We start from the raw sequence: 26,564 nt of genomic DNA on the forward strand, positions 1-26,564 counted from the left end.
AAAGTTGAAGGCTGAAATGATTTTCCGTCTAACCAAACGATTTCCAGTCTGATTCTGCCGGCGTTGGGAATAAGCGTCCTCCTCGCGACTTCGCCACGGATTTGGTCTCCCCTGCACCTGCGCAGAATGCAAACGCTCAGGCCCGCCCCTTGGAGGGTGTGACTTCCTTGGGTACACTCTTTGGCCACGCCTACTTCCGGGGAAGTAGGGGACGGCCGCGCCTGGAGCACGTGATTTTGTTCCGGCTAGCCAAAGATGGCGGCGCCCACAGTTGTAGCGTGAGAGTTGTTGTGGGAGTCGGTATCCATTCGCGCTGGAATCAAAATACTGGGAGAGCGTGCGCCATGTCCCGACTAATCGTGAAGAACCTCCCGAATGGGGTGAGTACAGAGCTTGGACTTGGGAATCTGAAATTGGGACCAGCGAGGAGCTGGGGGTTGGGAGGGAGGTAGTTGGGGGAGAATTAGGGGATTACGCTCTGAGGCAGGATTCCGGGATGATTCAGAACCCAAAAGGGTCAGGATTCTTGGCAGATCCCCATTTGACAGACGGGAGAGAGGGATAGCGTCTGCTTAAAATTTCACAACTAGCACGTTGTTTCCTGACCCCAGTCGGACACCTCCTTCCCCGGGAGATGCCAATCCCTACGTTGTGTCAAATGCCGTGCTCCCACAACCCTCTTTTTGCATCACTTTTTTTTGTTGACTCGTGACTGGGTCAGACACTATCTTTTTTCCTCTTCCCCTGCGAACAGTTTCGGGGAGGAAAATGGGGAGCAATAGGCTGACGACCTGCGTTCCAGTTCCCACTCCCGCCTTTAGGACAGGTAGGGAGAGTTTAAGAAAACTGGGTGTGAAGAGCTTGCGACTACTTGTCCAGTAAGTGAGGAGGGGTGACCCAGCCATACTTATCTCTGTTTCCTTAGAGTCAAGCACAGAACTGAGCACATGGTAGGCATGCAGTAAAAACATGCTGAATAAATGAATGAAAAACTAGATGAATGTGTGGCGGTAGATGATTAGATGCAGTGTACCTGAGTGGATCATCCGTTTCTATTTCACTAGAACTTGAAGGGAGAGCCCCTACACTCACCCACTGGTGTTGCCAGTAAGGTCATTCCCATAATGAAACTCCTATTTGGTTGGCTTGAGAGATCTTCTGTACTCCTTAGAGTAAGAACATAAAGCCATTTTTGTTTAATTGTTGTGTTTTTTAACTCTACCTTTTTTCCACCTCTGGTGGAAACTGTCAAGGGATTTTTTAAGTTCAGTGGTGTAAAACAAGAAACAATGTCTTTTTTTCCATCCCATCCTCCATCTCCCTCCAGGAATAACCATCTTTATGGCTTGTTTTTAGTACTCCTCATAGGCATCACTCAGTGTCCAAAGAGTGACCTCTTAACCTTGATTTCTTGGCTTATTTATCCCAATGACTGTCTGCTGACCCCCACTATGAAAGATAAGAAACCTACATCATCTGTGCCTTCCTTCCAGTCTATGTTATTTGTTTCTCATTCTTCCATCATTTACCCTAAATAGTATACTTTAAAAATATCTATCATCGATCCCTCCTTTGGCCTCAGACAGTGTCTCTTGGTGCCTTCCTCCTCTGATGGAGGAGGATTTTAGCATGGCTACTCATTCTCCTCCCCCCAACTAGCATCTCATTGTGTTTCTCAGTGTGGCTTTGTCTCTCAACATTGCTCGTGTGATGAGTGAATGAATAAAAACCATAGTAGTAGCACCTGATGCTTTGAGAACTTACTGTGCGCCAGACACTATTAGGTAAAGTAATTTATTTAAACTTTACCATAAACCAATGAGAAAGATTCCATTACTATGATGCCCACTTTAAAGGTGAAGAAACCGGGGTACAGCAAGGTAAAGTGATTTGTCTGAGGTCACACATAGAGCAGGGATTGAACTGAGCAGGCTGGTTCTAGAATTTGCAGTCTTTACCACTACACCATCGTGTCTGTCTTAGCATGACTGTATGCATTTGTCTTTACTCTGTCCCATCAGATAAATATTTGGCAGTGAGTCCTCTGTACATTGCTGACATTGTAAACAGAGGTGGATAGAGCTTGGTCCCCATTTTTATGGCCCTTGGAGTCTAATGGACCAGGCACACCAGATCATTCTGGCATAGGTACAGGGATTGAAGTGCAAACTGGTGCTGTGTAAGCACAGAGGGGTTGGTTACCTGACCCACCTGGGGAATCTAAGAACGACTTCCTGGGGGAGGAGTTAACCAGGGCCTGTCTGGGGAAATTTCACCCAGAGGAGACAACAGTAGTAAAACCTCAGAGATGAGAAGCAGAGAAGGCTGCAAGGAATTCATCAAGAGGCACAAGAGGTGGGTCAGGACCAGATCGTGAAGAACAGCCTGTTTTTCCTTAGATGTTTATTCTTGAGCCTTTGGTGTTAAAAGTCCCCAAAGGTTTTTGTCGGAGGAATGATGGGTCAGACTTGAATGTGGTCTCTGCCAGGTGATGGGAAGATGAATTCATTGCCTTTTATGTATCTGAGTTGAGCCACAGACCTTGGACAGATCATTTACCCTCTCTGAGCTTCTTTTTATCCTGAATAAAAGGCAGGTAAAAATTCCGAAGTCATAGTGGTCATGAGATTTTAATGAGATCAAAGTTATTTAAAGAACCTGCCTCAGAAAATGTCTCTTACTTTTTTCCTGGGCTACCAAGACCTCTAGCTTCTTTGATTTCAGGTCTTGTTTCATCTGTTTGTGGGGCTGTGAGTGTCCCCTCCCCTCCACGCCGCCACCCCCCCCCCCCCACACACACACCCTTCTGAATCTGCTTAGAAAACTTGGCTGAGTTGTGAGGGTGGCTGGCTGGAGTGAGGGTGGTGGGAAGCCAGTAGCCAGTTTGACTAGTGTGGGGCTCCTTGACCAAATAATAACATTACTGTATTAGTTATCTATCCCTACTGCAACACATTACCACAAGCTTGGTGACTTAATATCAGTTTATGCCACAGTTTGGGAGGTCAGAAATCTTCAAATCATTATGGCAACAGGGCTGTGTTCCTTTGGAGTCTCTAGGGGAGAATCTGTTTCCTTGCCCTTTTCAGCTTCTAGAGGATGCCTGTACTCCTTGGCTGCTACCCACATCCTAAATCTTCCAGTCTCTTTCTGCTTCCATCATCTCATCGCCTTTTCCAATTCTGACCCCTCCTGCCTCCCTCCTCTAAGGACCCTTGTGATTACCTTGGATCCATCCAGATAATCCCAGGATAATTCCTTTTGCTATGTGAGGTCACACCTTCACAGGTGTCTCAGAGATTAGGACGTGAACATCTTTGTTCCATTAGTCTGTCTCCACAGTTAGCAGACACTTGAGTGCTTTACTGTGTTCCTTAATTCACATGTTTATTCCAACAAGCATTTATTAGGTGTTTGCTGTGTAGCGGCCACAGTGCTGGGCTCCTTGTGTAAAAGTCTCCTTAGCTTCCCTGCAGCCCATAGGGTAGGAAGGTTTCATTGCAGCTGTTCTGAGTCTTGATCTCCTCATGGATGAAGTGGGTAAGGGACTTGCTCAAGGCCACACAATGAGTAAGTGTTTGAGCCAGAGCTGGAACCAGGTGCAGCTGCAAAGCATGCCCTGCCACTGCCCCATCCAAAGTCTTCTCCAGGGAACCCCGCAGCCTCTGGTTCCCAGCCTGTTTTGTCCCCCTTGGCTCTGGGGACTCCCTGGTTCCTCCCTCATCGTCCCCCTTCTGCCCTAGATGAAGGAGGAGCGTTTCCGGCAGCTGTTCACCGCCTTTGGCACGCTGACAGACTGCAGCCTCAAGTTCACCAAAGATGGCAAGTTCCGAAAGTTCGGCTTCATCGGCTTCAAGTCTGAGGAAGAGGCCCAAACGGCACTGAACCATTTTAATAAGAGTTTCATTGACACGTCCAGGATCACGGTGAGTCCAGGCGCATCTCGCCCCCGCCTGCCTGTCAAAAGTGGCCCCCTTGCTCTTTTCACTCCCCACTGGAGTCCAAAGCCTGTTCCCTTCCAGACCCTTAGCCCTTGGTCTTCCTCACTGTGCTTGTGAGTCCCCTGCAGTGTTTGCATAAACAGTTTCCTGGGCCCAATCCCTTGGGGTTGGGGGCGGGGCCCAAGAATTTGCATATCTCAGAAGCTCACAGGTGAAGCCCATGCGGCTAATCCCAGAAGGAGAGCCACAGGCACGTTATCCATCCACGCATCCAATCAGCAAGTGCTCAGTGAGCATCCACTGGATGCTGGGGATTTAGAAGAAATGTAGTACCCCAGCCTCTGTCCTCATGGAGCCAGCAGCCTGTAGGTAGACGGGGACCAGCAGGTGAACAGGCTGGTTTCCTTCCGCAAAACCAGTGCTGTGATGGTGAAGCATCAGGGACTGTTGGAGAAGGCCCTTCCCCTGGCCCAGGGGAAGTCAGGAAAGCTTCCTGAAGGAGGAAGTCCCACCCGTGTCACTCATGTGCATTTACTGCATTTAATGTCTTGGTAAAATATCTATAACACTTTATTGAGAGGGAAAAAACAGACATTGGACAAGTACGTATGAGATCCCATTTATACAGGATCATCCCCAATCTGTATGCATGTAATGTGTGTACAGAGAGCCACACAGAAAGATCATTATCAAAATATTAATTCCTCTCTCTGGGTGATAGGAATTGGGGGTAAAAATCTTTTTGCCTTTTATTTTCCTTGTACTTTTCTCTATTGTTTGAATTTTACACAGTGCGCACGTGTCGTTATGACAGAAACAGCAGAGCTATTTTGAAAGTCCACACAGAGTGAATATTTTGTGCCAAGATGGCAGCCCCTTCCCCAGGGTGGAGGTTGCCCGACCAGGGTCCCCCTGGACTGAGGTGGGAAGTGCCCACATGGCTCCCGTAGGACCAGCTCTTAGGAGGGTTACAGCAGTGGAAGGTGTTGGGGTGTTTAGAGCTGAAGAGGTATGTCAGCACAGGTTTGGCACTCAGCAGTCTCCTGGGCTCCAAGGTGGTCACCCCGCTTTTATCCTGACCCCGGAGTTGCTCTCTGGGGCCAAGCTCACGTCACAGTAATCAGTAGTACTGGCAGCCATTGGCACTGCGTTGCGCCAGGCCCTCTGTCACCTCATTTCACCCCCTGTGGAGCAGATGGCTAAGAGCTCAGGCTCCAGGCCCAGACCCCCTGATGTCCCGTCTCTGCTCTGTTGCCATCTGTCTCAGTGACCCAGAGCAGGTGACTTCATTTTCTGTGCCTCAGTTCCCTGATGTGAGAAGCGGGGAGGGTCACGGTTCCTCCCTCCCCTTGCTGAGAGGCTCGTGTTCATACTCGCAAAGCACGTGGGCTTCTTCAGTAAATGTTACCACTGGGAAGACTGTGTTAAGGAGGGGACGCCTAGGCCGGGGGTGGGTGTGAGTCCTTTGTTTCACCTGTCCCAGCCAGTAAAGGGCAGTTGCTCTTTTAAGAAATCCATGCTCCTGGAGTTTCCTTGGTGGCTCAGTAGTTAACAAACCCAACTAGGATCCATGAGGATGTGGGTTCGATCCCTGGCCTCGCTAAGTGGATTAAGGATCTGGCATTGCCATGAGCTGTGGTGTAGGCTGGCAGCTGCAGCTCTGATTCAACACTTAGCCTGGGAACTTCCATATGCGGTGGGTGCGGTCCTAAAAAAAAAAGCCCAGGCAGGGTGGCAGGTGTCACCATCACGCTCTCTGTCCCCTGCAGGTGGAGTTCTGCAAGTCGTTCGGGGACCCAACGAAGCCCCGAGCCTGGAGCAAGCATGCCCAGAAACCAAGCCAGTCCAAGCCACCTCCCAAAGACAAAGACTCTGTCCCCCCAGAAGCCAAGAAAGTGCGTTGGCGGTCCCTCCCACCCATGTCCCCATGTCAGCAGGGTGGTCACCCTTGGGAGGGCGGGGCCTCAGAGTGGGAGGGATGAGGGTTGGTTCCCAAAAGCAGCCCTCCCAGGGCCACGTGGTTCCATCTCCTTTCATCAGTGGCCCTCACCACCTGCACCTTCTGTTTTCAGGACAACAGAAAGAAGAAGGTAGCAGGTGAACTGGAGAAGGTGAGTCTGTCCTGGTGACTGAGTGGAGGGTGGGCAGAGCCCTGCCTCTCTTCTCCCCTTGCCGTGTCCCTGTGACAGCTTTGTCTTCCTATCTGAAGAGTCCATGCTGCCCTCCCCAGGACTGACCCAGCTGGCCCCCAGGCTCCTCTGGAGACCGGGGCAGGGGGGGGCGGCGGCAGGGGAATGACCTTGGAGGATGCCCTTACCTGCCTGAGCGTTAGGAAGGGTGAGCCCTACTGAGCCTTCTCTGCCTCTTCTCCCTCCCTCCCACTCCCCTGCCACCCTGGCACCCCAGCTGAAGAAAGATGACGAGTTCCAGGAGTTCCTGTCGGTTCACCAGAAGCGGACGCAGGTGGCCACCTGGGCCAATGATGCCCTGGACGCTGAGCCTTCAAAGGGGAAGAGCAAGCCGGCCGATGACTACCTGAACTTCGACTCCGACTCGGGGCAAGAGAGTGAGGAGGAAGGAACCAGGGAGGACCCGGAAGGTGAGGGGGTGCCCCCTGCCATGCCTGGGCCTGTGTGCATGTGACCTGGGGCCCCTTGGTGCCAGGTCTAGGAGGCAGAGTCAGATGCTGCCTGTAGAGGGGAGATTACCCCACCCGCAGGTACGTGGCCCTTGACCAAATTTGGTCCCTTAGTCAGTTGGTTACTCAAGTATTTATTGAACACCTACCACATACCGGGTGCTGCTCAGGCACTGGGGATAAAGCAGGGAGCAAAAGACAGAGAATCCTGCCCCCTTGGAGCTGGCATCCTGGTGGGAAAGAGAAACAGTAAAGAAATCTGTCTGCTGTTTAGTATGTGATGTGATCATGAGGGCCATAGAAAGCAGGGAGGGGGGTGGGAGAGTCACCGGGGAGGCCTCTGAGGAGGTGACCGGGTGGGGGGTGAGCCTCCATCCTCAGAACGGGCTCCCAGTGTTACTGGGGTCGGGGTGGCTGTACGGGCCCATGAGTGATTGTAGCTCAGAATGGCGAGCGCAATGCTCTATGGGTGACTTTAATGGAAAAGTGAGGGGACGGTTTCATGTGAGTTTTATGGCTGGTCAAGTTCTTGTGCAGAGCTGGGCTCTGAAAGACTCGCTGGGGGTTGGTGGAACTCTGGGGGGAAGGGGGAAAAAGGGCTTCAAGGCAGAGGGAGCACTGTGGAAAAGGCACAGAGGCAAGGGAGGTGCAGGGGCTGGAGGGGGGTGCCCTGTGGCCCAGGGTGGCCGAGGCAGACAGAGCTGGAGGAGAGCCAGTGAGGCCAGCAGGCCTGACAAGGCCCCAGGCTTCATCCTGAGAGTAGCCGGGGGCCACTGGTGGGTTTTGATCCAGGCGTGCCATCCTACCTACACTCTGAAGAAATGGAGCCAGGAGCCACAAAATTCTCAAACATGCAGCGCAGAAACTACCCAAACTCTCCTGGTTTCACCCTGTTAGATGGTATCTATCAGAGGACATACTGGGGCTGGTGCTGCTTGGCCCCAGGACCCTGTCCTGTGGGCTTGGCACCACCTGCCAGTCACACCACCGGGCTGTCTGCCATCCCAGCCCTCTGCTTGGCTCACAACCATCGCTGACTCCCAGCCTCCCTATTTTCCCAGAGGAGGCCGATGGCCTTGAACGCAAGGCAGCTGCACAGAAAGAGCTGTCAGACATGGATTACCTGAGATCCAAGGTGGTGGCTGCGGAGTCCTCGGAGGAGGAGGAGAGTGAAGATGAAGCTGTGAACTTCGAGGAAGGGAGCGAGGCTGAGGAAGAGGGTTCCTGCACCGCTCCCACCCAGCAGGACAGGGAGGCGGCCCCAGCAGAGGTGAAGCACTGGAGCCTGGGGAGGGAGGAGGTCCACCCTGCCTCGCCCACATTCCCTGCAGCCACTTTGTTGGGGGTGTAACATCAAGGAAAGACAGCTCGGCGGCCCAGAGACCTGCCTGCCTTTGGCCTGCTTGCTGTGTGACCCCAGCAAGCATGTCCCCTCTCCTAGTTTATTTCCTGCTGCTGACATGGAGAGGCGGCCAGCCCCTTGGGAATTGGTGGAGGCCAGGGGCAAATGAGCTGAAGAAGGCTCCCGAGGGTACTGTCCTTTGTATCTAGCGGCACAGTAGACGGGTGGGAGCCTGTGAGTAACGATGGGTGAAATTAACTGAGCACCCAGTATACGTGAGGTTCGGAACCTGGCATGTCATTTGTCATTGATTCTCATGACAGTCTTGGGAATGGGGATTCTTGTCCCCTTTGACACGTGAGAAAACTGAGGCCCAGTGACAGGAATTGACTTGCCCAAGGTCACCGCTGGGAAGCAGTGGGGTCAGGACCCAGACTGGCCCTCGTCTCCCACCTGAGAGTCCTCTTTGCTTAGGCAGCTTCACACAGCTTTTGGGTCCTCATTCCCTCTTCTCCCTCCTTTTCTTTCTCCTTCCTCTTTTCCTTCCTTTAACTTTGTGCTCTTTCTGATTTGCACAATCTGCCCTTTTCTCCTAAAAGTGTATATTCTATAAGGGGGAGCTGAGGGCAGCTAAGTCAGGCAGCTGTGGGTTCAAATCCCAGCCCCGAAGTGGAGTAGCCATGGGATCCAGGGTGAGGTACTTCTCTTCGAGTCTCAGATCTTCCTCTGAGATGATGCTTGGCAAGGCCCTGGCCTCTGTGTCCAGTTTTCCAGAACCCCCATGCCCAAGTGTACATTGAAACTTCCCAATTTCAGGAAGATACCCCATAACTCATGCAGGGCAGCACCCCATAATCAGGCACATGGTGTTTCTGCAGCTGAACTAGAGGTAACCACTCAGCTTCATGGGATCGATGTCAACCCTAAATGGTGATGTCACAGCTCAGAGCAGGTTTTGCCCGAAAATGAGTCCAAGGCAGGGCAGGTTTTGTTACCAAAGGAGTTCAGCAGAGCTAGGTCTTTGAGAGCTGTTTCGGTTTCAGAATTACAGAAGACATCTTGAATGTATGGCCCCCATTAGACTGTTTTAAAGATTCCAGCGGACAGTTATGTCTGCAAGGGCTTTGCTCAATGTCTGGCACAGAGAATGCGCTAAATCAGTGGCAGCAAATACCATGGAAGCCAGTACTCCTTCCCAGGCCTTTCTCCTCCATGTGGCCTGGGGCCCGGGTTCCCACCCTCATCTTGGGGCCACACAGAGGCTTGGCACCTCCTACCCAATACTCCAGCCAGACTCCACATCCCCGGCAGGCACAGGGCTCCCAGCATTGCCAGCCTGCTGGGTGGTGAGGGCCTCGGAGCCGTCACTGCCGGCCGGGTCCTCCCGCAGCTGCACTCATTGTGGCCATTTCTGTTCTCTGCCATCACTCAGACAGAGAAACCAGCCCACCAGAGGGAACCCACCACTCCCCACACCGTGAAGCTGCGGGGAGCCCCGTTCAATGTCACAGAGGTATGTGCCAGTAATGGGAGGGGGCAGGGAGCAGGAGACAGGGTGAGGATGCCAGGAGCCCCTGCTATCTGGGGGCTTCAGGATCAATTGAGGGCTTGGGCTAGAGGGAATTTGGGGACCAGAAAGGCTGAGAATAGGGTCTCGGGCCTGGTCAGCATCAAGAGATGGGCTGGCTGTATGAAACTGAGGACGACTGCTCTCACTCACCCATCATCTGCACTAGGGGTGGGCAGACTTTTCCTGCTAAAAACATTTTTTTAAAGACCAACTGGTAAATACCTCAGGCTTTGTGGTCGATGTGGTCTCTGTTATGATGCCTCAACCCTGCTGTGGTAGCACTGAGGCAGCCCTGGAGGATAGTATAGTAGTCGCATAGGTGTGGCTGGGTGCCGGTAAAACTTCATTTACAAAACAAAAGGCCTCAGGTCACATTCAGCCTGCTACTGTAGTTTGCTGACTCTGGGGCTACACAGGAGAGAACATTTTAAAAATTTCCCTACTTACGAAAGTAGCAGAAGTTCAGCATAGGAAATTTTCTTTCTTTCCCTTTTTTTTTTTTTTTTTTTTTTTTGGTCTTTTTAGGGCCACACCCACGGCATACGGAAGTTCCCAGGCTAGGGGTCAAATCAGAGCTACAGCTCCCAGCCTACACCACAGCCACAGAAACACAGAATCCGAGCCAGGTCTGTGACCTACACCATAGTTCACGGCAACACTGGATTCTTAAGCCATCCAGCGAGGCCGGGGATCAGACCTGCAACCTCATGGATCCTAGTCAGGTTTGCTACCACTGAGCCACGACGGGAACTCCAGGAAGTTTTCTTTTTATGGCTACACTTGCGACATATGAAGTTTCTGGGCCAAGGGTTGAATCAGAGCTTCAGCTACAGGCCTTTGCTACAGCCACAGCAACACTGGATCTGAGCCTACACCACAGCTTATGGCCACACCGGATCCTAAATGCACTGAGCGAGGCCAGGGATAGAACCCACATCCTCACAGAGACAACATCACGTCCTTAACCCACTGAGCCACAGTGAGAACTCTGGAAATTTTTTTTTAATGTAGCTAAATGAAAAGAGGTAAGTTATCTGTCTCTAGGATGACTGTCTAACTTGCCAAGCGCATTGTGTTGCGAGAGAGAGGTGTGCTAACCAGATAGGGCACAGGATGCAGGGCTAGTTACCCCCAGGTCTGGTTATTGTAGGGGTGAGGATAGACTGGAGCAGCCCTTCCCCACCACCTGTATCCCATTCAGTGACAACTGCTAATAAATTTCTGAGTATGTCTTCCTAGACACTCTTTTCTTTGTATACAAATATCCAACCTGTCTTTTCTTTTTTAAAAAGCAATCCTACAGCAGGAACGCTTTTGAAACTCCTCCCCGTTACAAAACTCCTCCCCTTTACATTATGTCAAATATCTTTGCATATTGAATATTCCACTACAGTATCATTTTTACATTGCATGCTATTCCTGACTCTGGACACAGTCTGTTATACCTACCCACTCCACTTCCAGTCTTCTGCCACATGAATAATAATGCAGTTAGCACATTTCTTGGGAACAAAGACCAGCAGATTTTTTTCTATCAATGTCAGATAGTGTGTATTTTAGGCTTGGTGAGCTATATGGTCTCTGTTGCTTTTTTTTGATAAGCCTTTGAAAGTTTAAACCATTCTTAGCTTTCGGGCTGTGGGCCTGTGGGCGATAGTTTGCCAACCCCTGCTCTAGGTAAATATTTTATACGAGCCCATGCATGTACATTTTTAAGGCTTTGATACAGAATATCAGTCGCCCCCTGGAAGCCTTGCCAGTTTATTCTCCCTAAAGCAGAGTATGCAAGCATCCAGGTCTGTGAACCCTGGGTATCAGTCTTTTATCAACATGACAGATGAAAGTGGCACCTCATTTTAATTTATATCTTAAATTATTAGTTAGATTGACCCTTCTTTCACTGTTGCAAATCATGTGTGTCTTCTCTTTTGGAAAGTGACTAATTCTATGTTTTGACCTTTTTTTCCTTGAAGTATTCATTTTTTTGAGTCTCTATATTTGCTAAAAAATTTTTTTAATGTTCTGCATAATGAGTATCTGGGCTGCACTAGGGCCCCAGATTGTCTACTAATTTAGAGTCAGAATTCTTTCACTATCAACTGTGCAGAAAATCAGCGTGCTTTCATGAGGAGGTGGCGGGGGACATTAGGTGGACTTTTGCAAATTGATGTACAAAAAGTGGTCACTTCTGTCCTCTCCATAAATGATAACAGTATGTTTGTGCTTTATTTTTATTTATTTATTTTTTTATTATTATGCTTTCTGGGTCACATCTACAGCGTACAGAAGTTCCCAGGCTAGGGGTTGAATTGGAGCTGCAGCCGCCAGCCTGCACCACAGCCACAGCAATGTCAGATCTGAGCCCCGAGTCTGTGACCTACACCACAGCTCACGGCAACGCTGGATCCTTAACCCCCTGAGCAAGGCCAGGGATCAAACCCGCAACCTCATCGTTCCTGGTTGGATTTGTTAACCACTGAGCCACGAAGGGAATGCCTGTTTGTGCTTTTTTTTTTTTTTTAACTGCATTTAAATCACCCTCACATCCAAAATAGAGATGTAGTTAAGAAAGTTGGGGACCATCAACACTAGCACTCTACATCTGTCATCCCCATGAAGTGACATGGACAACAGTGGTGCTTGGACGGAAGTGGGGAAAGCCACGTTTAACCCCAATTAAGTAAAAAGCTACTTCAGAGAAAAAGATCAGAAACAATATCTTAAAAACACTAATGGCGCTATTACCGTTTTGTATTTAACTTCTTCATTTCTTGTCCAACTTAAAAAAGGAATTTTTGCCAAGGAATTTTTATTTTATGAGAAAAGGTGTGTAATTTAGTGGGCAATTGGACACTGTAAAGGATGAAACGCTTTGGTATCCTTTCTGAATTTAGAAATTTGGTCCATGTTTCTTTTTTGAATTCGCACTTTCATTACTAGATTGAGAAACAGAGGAAAAAAAACCTTTTCTTCTCCTCACAGAAAAATGTCATGGAATTCCTGGCACCCCTGAAACCAGTGGCCATTCGAATAGTGCGAAATGCTCATGGGAACAAAACGGGTAAGGTTGAGGTTGTTTAAGGGGCTGGAGAGGCAGGCGGTAAAGGCGGGCGGTTGGAGCAATTGCCCTGTGGAGATGTTTTGAGGGAAGCCATTTATTTTCCTGCTTGTGGTCCCCACTGCCGTGCTCAGGACGAGGGTCCGCCTCTTGTCCCAGCCGCTGGCAGCTTGGTCTGAGGTTTTCACCTGTGGAGTCAGGGCCAGGCGAGGCGTGAGGGGGACTCAGTCATGAGATGACTGTGGCCTTTGGCCCCAGCGCAAGGGCCCACTGAGGGCTTGAAGCAAGAGGAGGCCACGATTGGATTCAGAATCGTCCCTGGCTGAGGAGGGAAGGGTTCCAAAGACAGGGCCCACGAGGAGGCAGAGGGGGCTTTGGTAGTCCTCCAGGGGCGGGCGCTGTGATAGAGACCAAAACCCAGGGGTTCTGGCTTGAGATACAGCACTGCCACCTACTAGCCGAGTGCCCATGGGCACAGTACTTACCTCCTCCAGAAAAGTGGGAGGCGAGGCTGCCCAGTTACCTCCCAGTGTTGAAGCCCAGTGAGGTCAAGGACACGAGGCCTCTCGTGTTCTTGGAAAGACTCCACGGGCCTGTCTGTGCAAGTCAGGGCAGTTGTTGTGGAGGTGGCCCTGTGGTGCTGAACTGGGTCACAACAGTGCCAGTACCGGCACTTGTCCAGAGGTCAAGGAGCAGGTACCAGTCAGGGTGGGTGAGGCTGGGAGGGAGGCACAGCCTTCCCGTGTCTGACTGATGCAGTCCAGCATCTTTGTAAAACCAGGCCACGGGGTCAAAGAAACACTTCCTGCAAAAGGAAATTCCTGGTGGGAGTGGGGGTGCGGCGGGGGGAGATGGTATAAGGAATCTCTTTGTATTTGGGAGATTTGGCAAAAAATACAGGTTTCCTCCCTCCCCGCTTCCTGCTCAGCTTCCCCCAAACACCTAGCACAGTGTGCACGTTCCTGTCTGTAGGTCTCACCTTTGTCGTGGTCCTTTCACAGGGTATGTCTTTGTGGATTTCAGCAGCGAAGAGGAAGTGAAGAAAGCTCTGCAGTGCAACAGGGAGTACATGGGTAAGGGTGCGCGCAGGCGCCTACAGGCCGGAGGGCTTCCTGCGTACAGTCAGTTACTCCACAAGTTTGCAGTGTGTCTGCTGTGTGCCGGGCACTGCTCTAGGCGCAAACCAGAGCCACTGCCCTCCTGGCGGAAGTGAGGTTAGGTTGAGAGAGGGGAGAGGCAGGAGAGAACCAGAGGGGCCATGCTGTGGACAAACGTAGGGGAGGCCGGGATTGGAGGAGGTGCCTTTTAAACAGGATCTCGTCCACTTGGGCCACACTGAGCTGGTGACGTTGGCCCAAAAGCTAGAGGAGCAGAGGAAGCAAGCTCTGGCGTTACGGATCTGAGTCACCTGTCCAGGCCAGGGGCTGGGCCCAAGATCACGTCCCTGGAGACGGTTCAGGTGACCTCCCAACTCCAGACCCTGCACCTGCTGTTCTGTGGCACGGACAGGTGACTCAGATCCAGCCATCGATCCCTTGTGAGGAGACAAGTTCTGTTAGTGAAGAGGAGAAACCTGAGTTGTCTTGTTAGCAAGTCAGGTGGTAGGTATTTATTGAGCACCTACTGTGTGCATGCAGAGGCGATGGTGGTGTTCACGGTCTAATCAGGCACCCAAGGCAATGCATGGACACAGTTCAGCAGCAGCACGAGGTGGCTCTTCAGGGTTAGGTTGTCACCTGAGAAGATTCCCAGGGTGGCGCCAGGGCCTGTGCCCTGGAATCGGGAGGACATGGCCCAGGCTGGCTCCCCCAGGGCTGAAGCAAAACTCACAGGACGATTAAGATTCAGGCACAGGTCCGGATTGGGCCGCTGTCCTGGATAACAGAGCCTGGCAGCCAGTGCTGTCACCAGCCAGCTGCTTTTCTGAAAAGCAGCACCAAAGCCTTCGGAAGCTGACAGGTTCCAGGCCTGCCCCCGGGACTCTGATGGCCTCTCCTTGTGCAGGTGGACGCTACATCGAGGTGTTCAGGGAAAAGAGCATCCCCACGGCCAAGGCGCCCCCGAAGAACAGCACCAAAGCCTGGCAGGGTCGGACACTCGGGGAGCATGAGGAGGAGGAGGACCTGGCTGACTCTGGGAGGCTCTTTGTGCGAAACCTGCCCTACACCAGCTCCGAAGAGGACCTTGAGAAGCTCTTTTCCAAATACGGTAGGGACACGGCTGGGCCCTTCAGTCCACGACACATGTGAGCGCATCTGCCCCCGCTGCCCCCCTACTGCCCGCTGAGCTGTGTGCCTTACGATGCCATTTCACAGATGGGAAGCCTGAGGCCCATAAAGACTGCTGGCCTGCCCAAGGCCACCTGTGTAGTAGGTGGAGGCAGGGTCTAGTCCAGACACCTCTGCTCTCAGGACAGACACGTGAAGGATCTGGCCTTTGGGGGGGTCTCAGGGCAGCCCCTTGCCTCCTGCCGAGTGGCCATGGCCAGCCCAGAACAGCAGCTCCAGGCTCTCACTCGTTGCAGCCCATCTCCTGACCAGTGCCCAGAATTTCCTCGCCCAGCACTCAGGCCCAGCCCTGGACTCTGACACCTTTTCTGCCCTCAGGTCCCCTGTCTGAGCTGCATTACCCCATTGACAGCCTGACCAAGAAGCCCAAGGGCTTTGCCTTCGTCACCTTCATGTTCCCGGAGCATGCCGTCAAGGCCTACGCGGAGGTGGATGGGCAGGTGTTCCAGGTGATGCCCTGCAAGCTGGCGGGCGGCTGCTGGGCCCAAGTGACGGGAGAGGCTGTGTGTGCATGTGCAAGCATGAGACACGCGCCCTTGCTTCCTTCCCTGGAAGCACATCCGATGGTGTGTGAAGCCACCTCGTGATGTGAGCTTCTGGAAGGTGGCTCCATGGGGCAGGGTTGGCTCTGTTCTGTTCACTGATCTGTCATGAACATAGTAGTCCCTAAGGTAGAATCTTTGGATTGAATGAATGTGCTTTCCATCTGGGGAAATACCACTTGGAAGAGGAGTAAGGAAACAAAGAGTTCTGACCTGATCCTTGAGATGGCCACGATATACTGTCAGAAACTCTTCTCTCTTCCAGAAAGGCCAACTGATGCGCTTTGTACATCTGCCTAAGCCCCATACTGCCTTGCCTCCCTTCCCTCTCATTCATTTTTTCATTCACGATTTACTGATTCCTCTTGGGCAGTCAGGCCAGACCTGGCTCCTGCCCGGGTGGAGCTCACACTCTCACTTCCCTTTGCAGGGACAGAGTGGGTCTGGGCTAGGGGCGGGGAGCCCTGCAGGTGTTATTTACGGACTGAGCTGCTTCCTCTGTGGGGCTCTTTCGGGCAGCCCCATCATGGTATCAGGCCCCTGTGCCACATGGCCAGCCCCCTCCCATTCAGAGTTCAGAGTCACCTCTTGTGACAGGGGTCTCAGTGCTGGGTCCGGCCCCCGAGGCAGGATGTAGAAGCCCCTGCCCCCTTCCTGTCTTTACCCTCCCCCTCATTCCCTCCAGGGCAGGATGCTCCACGTGCTTCCATCCACCATTAAGAAGGAAGCCAGCGAGGACACTGACACCCCAGGATCATCATCCTATAAAAAGAAGAAGGAGTCGAAAGACAAAGCCAGCAGCTCCAGGTCCGTGCCTGCCTCCAACCCGACCTTCCACCGCCTTGCCCCTCCTTTCCTGGCCACCTGGGTCCCCTTGCTCCTTCCGGTAGCTTTAGCCCCTCATCCGTAACTGTGCTCAGCCTCAGTTTCCTCATCTGCAAAATGGGGAGAATCCATGGTGCCTCACTTCTGTAGTTTTGAAGGATTAAGTGAGTTAACATAAGACAAGTGCTTGGTCCCTGGCACAGAGTAAGCACTGGACAAGTGCTGGGAACTTAATATCATCATGGCGCTTGTCTTCTTCAGGCCTGGGCTACTTGGCCCACGCCAGGAAAGATGGGGGAGGAGGAGGCTTTCGGGCTTAGGAAGGCAGGCCCCTGGGTTCATTTCTTAGCAGACTTTGCGTCTGAAAAAAACTCTGTCCTCCACCCCCACCCCACGCCCCCATTCAGCTGAAGTCTGACCTCCCTGTTCTGCCTCTGCCTCGCAGCTCTCACAACTGGAACACTCTGTTCATGGGACCAAATGCAGTGGCCGATGCCATCGCCCAGAAGTACAACTCCACCAAGAGTCAAGTGTTTGACCACGTGGGTGGCGCCCCATCTGATTTGCCCCCTGGCTCTGGGTGGGGGACGGGGGCAGTTGCTGGGGTCATCGGCCACCTCAGGGTCCCTGGAGCTGAAGTCGTGGGCTTCCCCTGGACCCCTCACGTGGAAACCCCCACATCTGCCCTGCAGCCCTGGCCTCACATTGCTGACAATGAGCACTGAGTGTGGTGCTCCCCGGCCCAGCCCCTGCCCGCCCCACTTCTCAGATGAAGAGGCCTAGGGACGCAGAGGCACTTGCCCAGGGTCACGCACCTGGAAAGGAGCGGAGGTGGGGTGACACCAGGGCCACCTGACTACCCAAGGGTTGTCCTACCCACCCTCTCAGCCCAGCGAGAGCAGGTCTTTGAACGGAGCCTGGGGCAGCGGAGGGGGTGTCACTGGTCTCTGTCCCTCCTCTGTCAAGTCTAATCTTGTTCCTCTGACTTTCCTCACTGCCCGGCCCCTCCAGATCACATACCTTCCTCTATATGCTTATGTCTCCAGTTAGATGGCGGCCAAGTTCACTCTGACAAAAACTTGGGAGTGTGTGTTCCAGCCAGTAGGCAAAGGATATCTGTAGATTTGGTCCATCAGCTAGACCCATTGCTGTTTACTCCCCTGTCCCGCACTGAAGGTCAGCGCCATCCATCAGAAATAGAACTCAAGCCCACACAGAATCATAAATGTCCTAGCAGCCATGTTTTACAAAAAGCAAATGAAACAGGCAAATTGAATTTTCAGAATTCAGTCTATTCAGTATAGCCAAAATGCTTGTTTCATTATCCACAGTATGAAAAAATTATGAGCTATCTTGCATTACATTCTCACTGAGGGTTCAAAATCCAGTGCGTGTCTCACGGTCACAGCACTTCTGGGTTCTGATGCATGTGCTGTGTTTTGGGCACCAGTGGCTGACCTCGTGGGGCACCGTGTTGGGCCCCATGGCCCTGGATTCAGCCAGTTGGGAGGGGCTGCAGGCAGTTCAGATCCCACAAGCGCTCTGAGCACCGGAAAGGCAGCAGGGCCCTAAAGGAAAACACTCCTGCTCTTCCAGAGCTTCTAGCAGAAAAAGACACTCACTCATTAACAAAGGTGCTGTGTGTCATTGTGATGGCTTAAAGAAGGCTTAGGCCGAGTAGGGGGTCAGGGCGTGGCAGCAAGGCGGGCTGCTGGGGGCAGTGATGTACCAGCAAGAATTACTGGAAGGCAGAGGTGAGCGCACAGAAGCTCTGAGGTAGGGATACACTTGGCGTGAGACCCTGACCTACAGCCTGAGCAGCGAGAACCGGGGCGGGGGGGTGGGGAGGCTGGAGGAGTGGGTGTGGGGTGCTCCTTTCACTGTGACAGATGGAGAACCCAGAGCCACCACGTCAGTGCAGGCGTCCACGGGGTCTGCCTCTGGCTGAGCCTCCTCCTTGGGCTGATGGGAGATGGGACCCATCACATGCCTGACAGTGACAGGGCATCTTCCTTTCTCCCCCACAGGAGACCAAGGGCAGCGTGGCCGTGCGCGTGGCCCTGGGGGAGACCCAACTGGTCCAGGAAGTGAGGCGCTTCCTCCTTGACAATGGGGTCAGCCTGGACTCCTTCAGCCAGGTGGGTGCCAGCTGCCTGGCTCAGCCAGCCGCTCCGGGCTGGAGCCTCACATCCTCGCGTGTGCGGATGGGTTGGAGGGTCAGGCCTTTCGCGGATGGTTGTTACTATCTTTTCAACTGTCTCTTAAGAAAGTAAGACAGGAGTTCCTGTTGTGGCTCAGCCGGTTAAGAATCTGACTAGTATCCGTGAGGATGCAGGTTCGATCCCTGGCCCTGCTCAGTGGGTTAAGGATCTGGCGTTGCCGTGAGCTGTGGTGTAGGTTACAGATGTAGCTCGGATCTACTGTGGCCGTGGCTGTGGTGTAGACCGGCAGATGCAACTACTATTTGATCCCTAGCCCAGGCACTTCCATGTGCTGCGGATGTGGCCCTAAAAAGGAAAAAAAGAAAAAAGAACGGCAGATCACTGGCTCAGACATGCACCCATCTGACCTGGATTGTGTGGGGGCTGTATGCAAGGGGCTATTCTCACCCGGAGTTTCTGCACATGACCTGGAGAGGGGACTGTGAACACCCTGCTCCCCACCCTGCACCCCAGCACTTGCTAAAGGGCACATGTTGTCTGTTTGGGGATCGAGACCTTTCTTGAACCAGTTAGGGGAAGGTTCCGCCCTTCCGTGTGCTTATTCCCCTCCAGGTACAGGGAACGATGTGTAGCCTTAGAGAGCACCGGTGGAGGACACCTGACATCGCCCCTTGTTTTATAGACGGGAACTGAGGCCCAGAGGGTGGGGAGGTGACTTAAAACAGCTGTGTCCTCAGCTTCCCCAAACCTTAGAGTTTCACCCTGAAAGCATGGAAGGATGGGTGGCTAACAGAAGGATGATTAAGTGGCTGGCTGGCTGGCTGGGTGAGTGGATAGAAAGTGGGAATGATGGGGGGTGATTGGGTGGGTGAGTAGTGGCTGAGTTAATTAGGTAGGCTGATGGCTAACTTTGATTAGGTCCTCCGAAAGCAGCCCCACTGTGCTCCCATTTTTGTACAGCAGGGCCCACAGTCACAGAGAGGTAAAGTCACTTGTTCTGGGTCACACTGCTAGTCATGATGGAGCTGGATTGGAGTGCAGGCCCCAGAGGCCACGCTCCTAATGGTATGCTCCATGGCCTGAGTTACCCTTGAAGAGCACACTGAGGAGTTCCCATAGTGGCTCAGTGGGTTACAAACCCAACTAGTATCCATGAGGATGCAGGTTCAATATTTGGACTCACTTAGTGGGTTAAGGATCTGGCGTTGCCATGAGCTGTGGTGCAGGTCACCGATGTGGCTAGGATCCTGCGTTGCTGTGGCTGTGGTGTAGGCCGGCAGCTGCAGCCCCGATTTGACCCTTAGCCTGGGAACCTTCATGTGCCACAGGTGCAGCCCTAAAAAGAAAAGGGAAAAAAAAACAGTGTGCTAATGTCCATCTTGCCTGCCTGCAAATGTCCTCCACCCCCCTCACGTCACTCGATTCTTACAGTAGCCACAGGAGGGCTGTCACCATGAGCCCATTTTGCAGATGAGAAAATTGAGACCCAGAAGGAAAGTGGTTGATCCAAGATTTCAAATTAGATTAGTGGCCTGGCTGAGACTCATACCCAAATACGCCCTGTGCCTGGAATTCTTCTGTTAGCTTTTTTTTGGCTCTTTTATGCCTTATCCAATTAATTATTTTAATAAAATAATTGCTACTGCTAGCAGAGTGCTTATGCATGAGGTTTGCTTATGTCAGCCTGTTTGATCTACTCCTTCCCTGGAGCAATCAACGAAGCAGGTGCTGGGTCCTCAAGTTGGGGTTGAGACACACTGAAGCACCTTACTCAAGGCCATATCTCTGGCATCTTGGTTTGGGTTCTTCCAAAAGCCAACTCCGAGACGAAGACTCGAGTGCAAGCAGTTCACAGAAAACACTGACAAGAAGGGACGAGGGGAGGGAGGAGACCCATACAGCGTGTACCTATCACGGTGCTGCTGGGAGGGCAGCAGGTGGGGCTTCCCCCCCCCCCCACTCGCCCAGGACCCACACAGCTCATACCTCAGAGGCATCCCATCCAAGGACAGGATATGCCTCCTTCTAAGAGCCTTGGGCTGCTCCCAGGCCATGTTAACTTCTCACACACGGCAACAGGGCGTCCACAGCTCCAGGTCGAGGCCCTGAGCGCAGATATGCAGATTCTGGCCCAAGCTGGAGGGTCCAGTGAGGGCTCTGTTCAGGCACAGAATCCCTCAGCTCAGGAGGAGAAGGGCTAAGATTTGACAAGGGGGTCCAGCTCTGGAACCCCCCTCCTTCATCCACTCCTCAGAGCCACCTCTCATTCATGGGACAGGGTGTCCAAGAGGGTGGGGGGGCTCTTGGACCTGCTCCCATGGGGCCTGGTACCCGAGGTCCCACAGGGGCCCCTGGTCTGGAGTCACCCATGGCTCAGTGCTAGCCTCGGGGACCCAGGAACCTCCCTTTCATCATCCCACTTGAGTTGATCTCCTCCTTGCAGGCCGCTGCAGAGCGAAGTAAGACTGTGATCCTGGCAAAGAACCTCCCAGCGGGCACCCAGGCGGCCGAGCTGCAGGAGACCTTTGGCCGCTTCGGCAGCCTTGGCCGCGTGCTGCTGCCGGAGGGCGGTGTCACTGCCATCGTGGAGTTCCTGGAGGCGCTAGAGGCCCGCAAAGCCTTCCGACACCTGGCCTATTCCAAGGTAGGGCCACCGCAGCCATGCTTCAGGGAGGGGGTGGAGGGAGCTGACAGCTGAACAGGCTTAGCTTAGACCTGGCACGTGGGGCACCAGCTGGAAACCACCCACCTCTGTTGTAACTGTGGCTGTCATCCTGCCCCTGGGAGCACCCCTGGATGGAGGTGGGGTGCAGGGGGGTGGCTTGAGACGTTATCCAGAAAGCCTGCCTGGTTCCCTGCCATACTCTTGCTTTCCTCAGCTTTCCATTCCCCCATGAACTTGAACTGTCATCCCCGGTGCTTTGGGTGGTCTGTACCTACGATTGGTTGAAAGTCAATTTTATAGATGGGCTATGTCCTACTTCTTGGTAACAGGGAAAAGAAATCATATGAGTTAGTGCATTCCTTTCTGGGACTGCCATAAAAGGTTTCTACAAACTTGGTGGCTTAAAACAGTGGAAGTGTGTTCTCCCATAGTCCTGGGGTCTCAAGTCTGGTGTCAAGGTGTCCAAAGGCCAGGCTCCTCTAAAGACTCTTGTGGGGGTGGGGGAGGGTCCTTCCTGTCCTCTTCCAGCATCTGGAGGCTCCAGGTGTCCCTTAGCTCATGGCTGCATCAGTCCCATCTCCACCTCTGCCAACGTGGCCTTCTCTTTCTCTCCATCTCCAGCCCTCCCTCTGCTTTTCTCTTACCCAACGGGTGCTCGTCATTGGATTTAGGGTCCAACCAGATAACACAGGGATCTCACCTCAAGACCCTTCACTCAGGGAGTTCCTGTCATAGCTCAATGGGTTAAGAACCCAACTAGTGTCCATGAGGATGCAGGTTCAATCCCTGGCCTCGCTTAATGGGTTAAGGATCTGGCGTTGCTGTGGCTATAGTGTAGGCTGGCACCTACAGCTCCAATTCAACCCCTCGCCTGTGAACTTCCGTATGCATGGGTATCATGCTAAAAAAAGCAAAAAAAAAAAAAAAAAAAAGATAAGACCCTTCACTAAATGACATTTGCAGAGATCTTTTATATCCAAGCAAGGCCATGTTCACAGGTTCTGGGACTTGGGACGTGGACATATCAGTTGGAGGTCCCCCTTCAACCCACTGCAAGTGCTTCTCCTTATCAGTCAGTGTAACACTTTGTAGACTGTGTCTCATTTATCCTTTTTTTTTTTTTTAAAAAAAAAAAAAAAACAAAAAAAAAACCTACGTATGTACACAGGTTCACACATGCTACCTCTGAGTGTATGTGTGGTGTCAATGGCCCCACTGCACATCCTCTAGGAAGGCTGCCCTGTGTGGTGGATTCTGCTCTCCCTCCCCTCCGCAGTCTGGTTAGAGAAAACGGGATGAAGATGGGTCCAGTGACAGCAGGTGCTCAGGCCTCTGCCCCAAGCCCTGAGCTGCAGCTCAGGCCCCTCTTCCCAGGCATTGGGCAGCACAAAGGGTGCTGCACTCCAGGCACCTGGCCCATCATCCCCAGTTGTGAACTGAGTCCCTCCCCCGCCCCTGTCTCTGCAGTTCCACCATGTCCCCCTGTATCTGGAGTGGGCCCCGATGGGTGTCTTTTCCAGCCCAGCCCCGCAGAAGAAAGAACCCCAAGACACACCGGCAGAACTGACGGAAAAGGACAGGATGGAGCCAGAAACAGGTGAGAGCAGAGGCTGAGGTGTCCTGGGGCAGCAGGTGAGGGAAGGGCAGCACTCAGTTGTCTATCACGCATTCGGTTCAAAGTGCTTCATTCATCCTGAGACTACTGGGTCCCAGTCTCATGGATTTTACAGGCATGTAAAATGTCCTTTAAAAATAGACCATAGGGAGTTCCCGTTGTGGCGCAGCAGTTAACGAATCCAACTAGGAACCATGAGGTTGCGGGTTCGGTCCCTGCCCTTGCTCAGTGGGTTAAGGATCCAGCGTTGCCGTGAGCTGTGGTGTAGGTTGCAGATACGGCTCAGATCCTGCGTTGCTGTGGCTCTGGCGTAGGCCGGTGGCTACAGCTCCGATTGGACCCCTAGCCTGGGAACCTCCATATGCTGTGGGAGCAGCCCAAGAAATAGCAAAAAAAAAAAAAAAAGTAGACCGTAGACATTCCAGTTGTGGCTTAGTAGAATAATGAACCTGACTAGTGTTCATGAGGATGCGGGTTCGTTCAGTCCCTGGCCTCACTCAGTGGGTTGAGGATCCAGTGTTGCCTCGAGCTGTGGTGTAGGTTGCAGGCACAGCTCCAGTTTGACCCCTAGCCTGGGAACTTCTGTATGCTGCAGATATGGCCCTAAAAAGAAAAAAAATGGGGCATAAAAATTATTAGTACAGCATAAGGTGTCCTACTTTTGGACAAACAAAAAACAAAAACTGGAACCTATTATTAGGGGTTCAGAAGAGAACAAGAGAAAACAGCCTTCTTACTCCCTCATCCACCAGGATGGGTGCGCCTGGCTGTTGGAGATGTTTATTCTCCAGGGTCCTGGGGTGGCATAGCGCCCTCTGGTGTCCAATGACTGCAAAGGCAGGAAAGGGAAGGGATGTGGACCCCCCCAGTGATGGATGCTTTACCCTTGAGTGAGGAAGGGTGCTGCTGACACTCAAGGCAGCACAGTTCTTCCTTGTTGGGACTCTTCTACAGTTGTAAGACATTTTGCATCCCTGGACCCTACGCACTGAGTGTCAGGAATGCCCCCTGTAATTGTGGCAGACAGGCAGAGACACACACATATACACTCACTCACACACACACACACACACACAAACACACACACTGTCTCTCCCTCTCTCTCTCTCTCTCTCTCTCTCTCTCTCTCTCTCTCTCTCTCCCTCTCTCCCCCCTCCCCCCCTTCCCCCCCAGATGCCCTCTAGGGGGCAGTGCAGCTCTCAATTGAGAAACATTTAGGGGACTGTGACTGTCCCAGAATTAATAGGCACACGCACATGCACTCCCAGGTGCCCTCTAGGGGGCAGTGCAGCCCTCAGTTGAGAACCACGTGGGAGACCATGATTTTTCCAGGATCAAAGGCCTTTAGAAAAGCTTTGAAAAGGACCTGACAGCCCCTTACCCAGACCCTATGATCTTGCCCATCTGTAGTATCCCCTACCCCATCTCACCATAGGGTTGCCAGTTTGTTAACATAAGGATTTAGAAAATACATCTCCTATATACCCTCTCCATTTTCCTCATTAAAAAAAAAAAAAAAAATGAGTGTCATGGTGGGGGGAGTGGGTGTGGGGAGGCAGGATTTTCAAACTAAAGAACAATCCTTTAGCTGAATAGACCTCACCATCAGTTATGCTCCCTAGGCTGTCTGCAGTTCCTGTAAATCAGTAAAAGCTCCTTCAGGACTGGCCTGGTCACTGCAAGGCATTTGGGAACCACTGGTCTAGAAGCCTTGTTTCTGTCAGGAAGGAAAATTCTTCCTTTTCTACTTTCTGAGGCCCCTGAAAGCCTCCCTAGCCCTTGGGGTTACCGGTCATTGCTATACATCTCTCAAGAGCCCCGCACCAGCCCCTGGTTAGGGGTTATTTTTGTCCACCACTTGGTAGCATTCCCTTCCAATCTGCTCATACTTCCATCAAAAAGACTTCCTTTTATGTAGTCATGGTTTCTCTCAACTAGCCGTCACCCCGAAATAGTCGGGGCCAGGCCCTGCCTCCCAAGGGGCTGGTGTGCAGCATTCTGCCATCACTGACACAAGGGAGACCCAGGGCTGGGGCAGGAGTAAATAGTTGTAGCAAACAGAGCAGGTTTGGGGCCTGGAAGTTGTGTGCGTCTGTGCTGGTCCCCAGCCCTCCTGAGTCCCATGTCGTCAGGCAGATTCCCACAGAGCATGGTTCCCGGGCCTCCTTTTGCCCTTTCTGTTCCTTTTCTTACACGGGTCACAGACACAGTCACCTCCCCAGTCCCTGGGCTGTTCCTTTTAGCCTGCTCCTCCTCCACGCTGCTCCCGAAGCCTCCCCAGCTCCCATCCCCACAGGCGGGGGCCTCAGCCAGCGCCCCCTAGGTCTGGATCTTCTCAGGCTCCGCAGGAAGGCGAGCGGGAGGGGAGTGGACGGAGGGGGGGTGTTCCCCATCCCCCCTTCTCTACAAAGCCCTCCGTTCCCTGTACTGGTCTCGGGGGAGGGGGACAGTGTGTTTTATCTCCCCACAACCAAGACCCTCACCTCCAGATAAAGGGCTCCGAGTGGGGGGAGGTCCTGCAAAGCTGCTTGCAACTGATAACAGTCTCTGCTGTCAGCCTTCTGCGCCGAGAGCTGCAAAGGGGAGGGAGCCACAGTAAATTCTGTGGCCTGATTATAATAAAGCCCCATGTGGCGATGCGTGACTGGATTTTATTGTGCCAACTACAGATGGAAGCATATCCCCCCTGCCTCTCCAGGCCCCTGCCAGCCCACCTTGCTTTCCCAGTCTTCACCCTGGTCCCCAGCACCCCCGCCCCAGCCCCGGCCCCATCCTGCTCTCACTTCTGCCCTCTTTTCTTGCTTCCTGGTGACTTCATTGGCGAACATCTGTCTGGTTCACAATACCTCCTTTTTCCTTCCTAGTCTTTCCGTCATCTCCCTACTTGAGGCCAGGAGCAGAAGTGCTTTTTAACAGTGACCTCTGGCTTTGTCCTTGGCCGTCTCCATGCCTCGCTGGCCATGTGTGTGGGCCATAGCAGGGCCTGGCCGCTCCGGGGACAGAAGTGCTTCCCAGGGATGCGGCCAGCAGGGCCATGGTCCCCGGACTCAGAGCTGGGGCTCTGGCTGCTCCTTTCAGAAGCCTTCAGCCGGCCGGCCTGCCTCTCACAGTGATGTTTTCTCTGGGTGTCTCAGCAGCGCCTGTTTGGGCAGTGTGGGCAGTTGGTCTGAGAGGAAGGCTAATGGCACTGCTGTTGATCACTGCCGGCCCAGGCCCCGTTGTAACTGGGCTTCTGTGTGCTTGTTCTCATAACTGCCCTGCACGTGGGCGCAGTGATCCTCGTCCTGGAGGGAGCACAGAGAGGCTGAGTGACTTGTGCAAAGTCACACATCTAGAAAGAGCCAGGCTGTGCCCCCGTACCACCACATCCAAGGTCTGTGCTCTTAGCTGTGACTTCACAGCCCCATCTCTCACACTCAGTGCCCTTAGTGAAGCAAATCATCATCCACCAATATTTTTGGAGCACCTGCCCTGGGTCCGGTGCTGGGAGTGCAGAGGTGCCTGAGTCAGACGTGGTCCCATCTTCAAGGAGCAGCAAACCAATAAGGCAATTTCAGAACAGGGTTAGGACTCTGAAGCAAGGTACCCAGGGAGCTCTGATGACAAGTGGCCAGGCCTGTGCTGGGGACCACTGCCTAGGAAGAGCCCTGAGGGCAGGTGAGCTGAGACCTGATGAGAAACTAGGCCTGGGAAGAGAGGGGATGAGCAGAGAGGGCAGAGGAGACAGGTAGCAGGTGCAAAGGCCCTGTGGGTGGGTTTGGGAGGCTTGGAGGTCAGGATAGAGGCTGGTGCAGCTGGATTGGAAGAGAGGGGACACAGTGGGAGAAGCTGGCAGGCCAGCAACAGGTGCTGGGGGGAGACCAGTAAGGAGGCTGCCCAGTTGTCCAACGAGAGGCTCCGGTGCCTTGGACCAGGGAC

The 26,564-nt window shown here is 52.9% G+C and overlaps 1 protein-coding gene across 1 annotated transcript in view; it reads left to right on the plus strand.

Moving 5' to 3' along the window:
* RBM19 (RNA binding motif protein 19) overlaps positions 204 to 26,564 on the plus strand; it is a 120,507-nt gene continuing 94,146 nt past the window's right edge. The window contains exons 1-16 of the mRNA XM_005670677.3: positions 204 to 380; positions 3,744 to 3,926; positions 5,711 to 5,836; positions 6,014 to 6,052; positions 6,348 to 6,540; positions 7,641 to 7,849; positions 9,354 to 9,434; positions 12,474 to 12,552; positions 13,551 to 13,622; positions 14,554 to 14,757; positions 15,156 to 15,286; positions 16,065 to 16,186; positions 16,650 to 16,746; positions 18,232 to 18,342; positions 20,810 to 21,010; positions 22,499 to 22,628. Of these exons, the coding sequence (XP_005670734.1) occupies positions 345 to 380; positions 3,744 to 3,926; positions 5,711 to 5,836; positions 6,014 to 6,052; positions 6,348 to 6,540; positions 7,641 to 7,849; positions 9,354 to 9,434; positions 12,474 to 12,552; positions 13,551 to 13,622; positions 14,554 to 14,757; positions 15,156 to 15,286; positions 16,065 to 16,186; positions 16,650 to 16,746; positions 18,232 to 18,342; positions 20,810 to 21,010; positions 22,499 to 22,628 (2,014 nt within the window). The 5' untranslated portion in view covers positions 204 to 344. The remainder of the gene's footprint in view (positions 381 to 3,743; positions 3,927 to 5,710; positions 5,837 to 6,013; positions 6,053 to 6,347; positions 6,541 to 7,640; positions 7,850 to 9,353; positions 9,435 to 12,473; positions 12,553 to 13,550; positions 13,623 to 14,553; positions 14,758 to 15,155; positions 15,287 to 16,064; positions 16,187 to 16,649; positions 16,747 to 18,231; positions 18,343 to 20,809; positions 21,011 to 22,498; positions 22,629 to 26,564) is intronic.

Source organism: Sus scrofa, chromosome 14 (genome assembly GCF_000003025.6).
Source record: "Sus scrofa isolate TJ Tabasco breed Duroc chromosome 14, Sscrofa11.1, whole genome shotgun sequence".
Classification (NCBI taxonomy): domain Eukaryota; kingdom Metazoa; phylum Chordata; class Mammalia; order Artiodactyla; family Suidae; genus Sus; species Sus scrofa.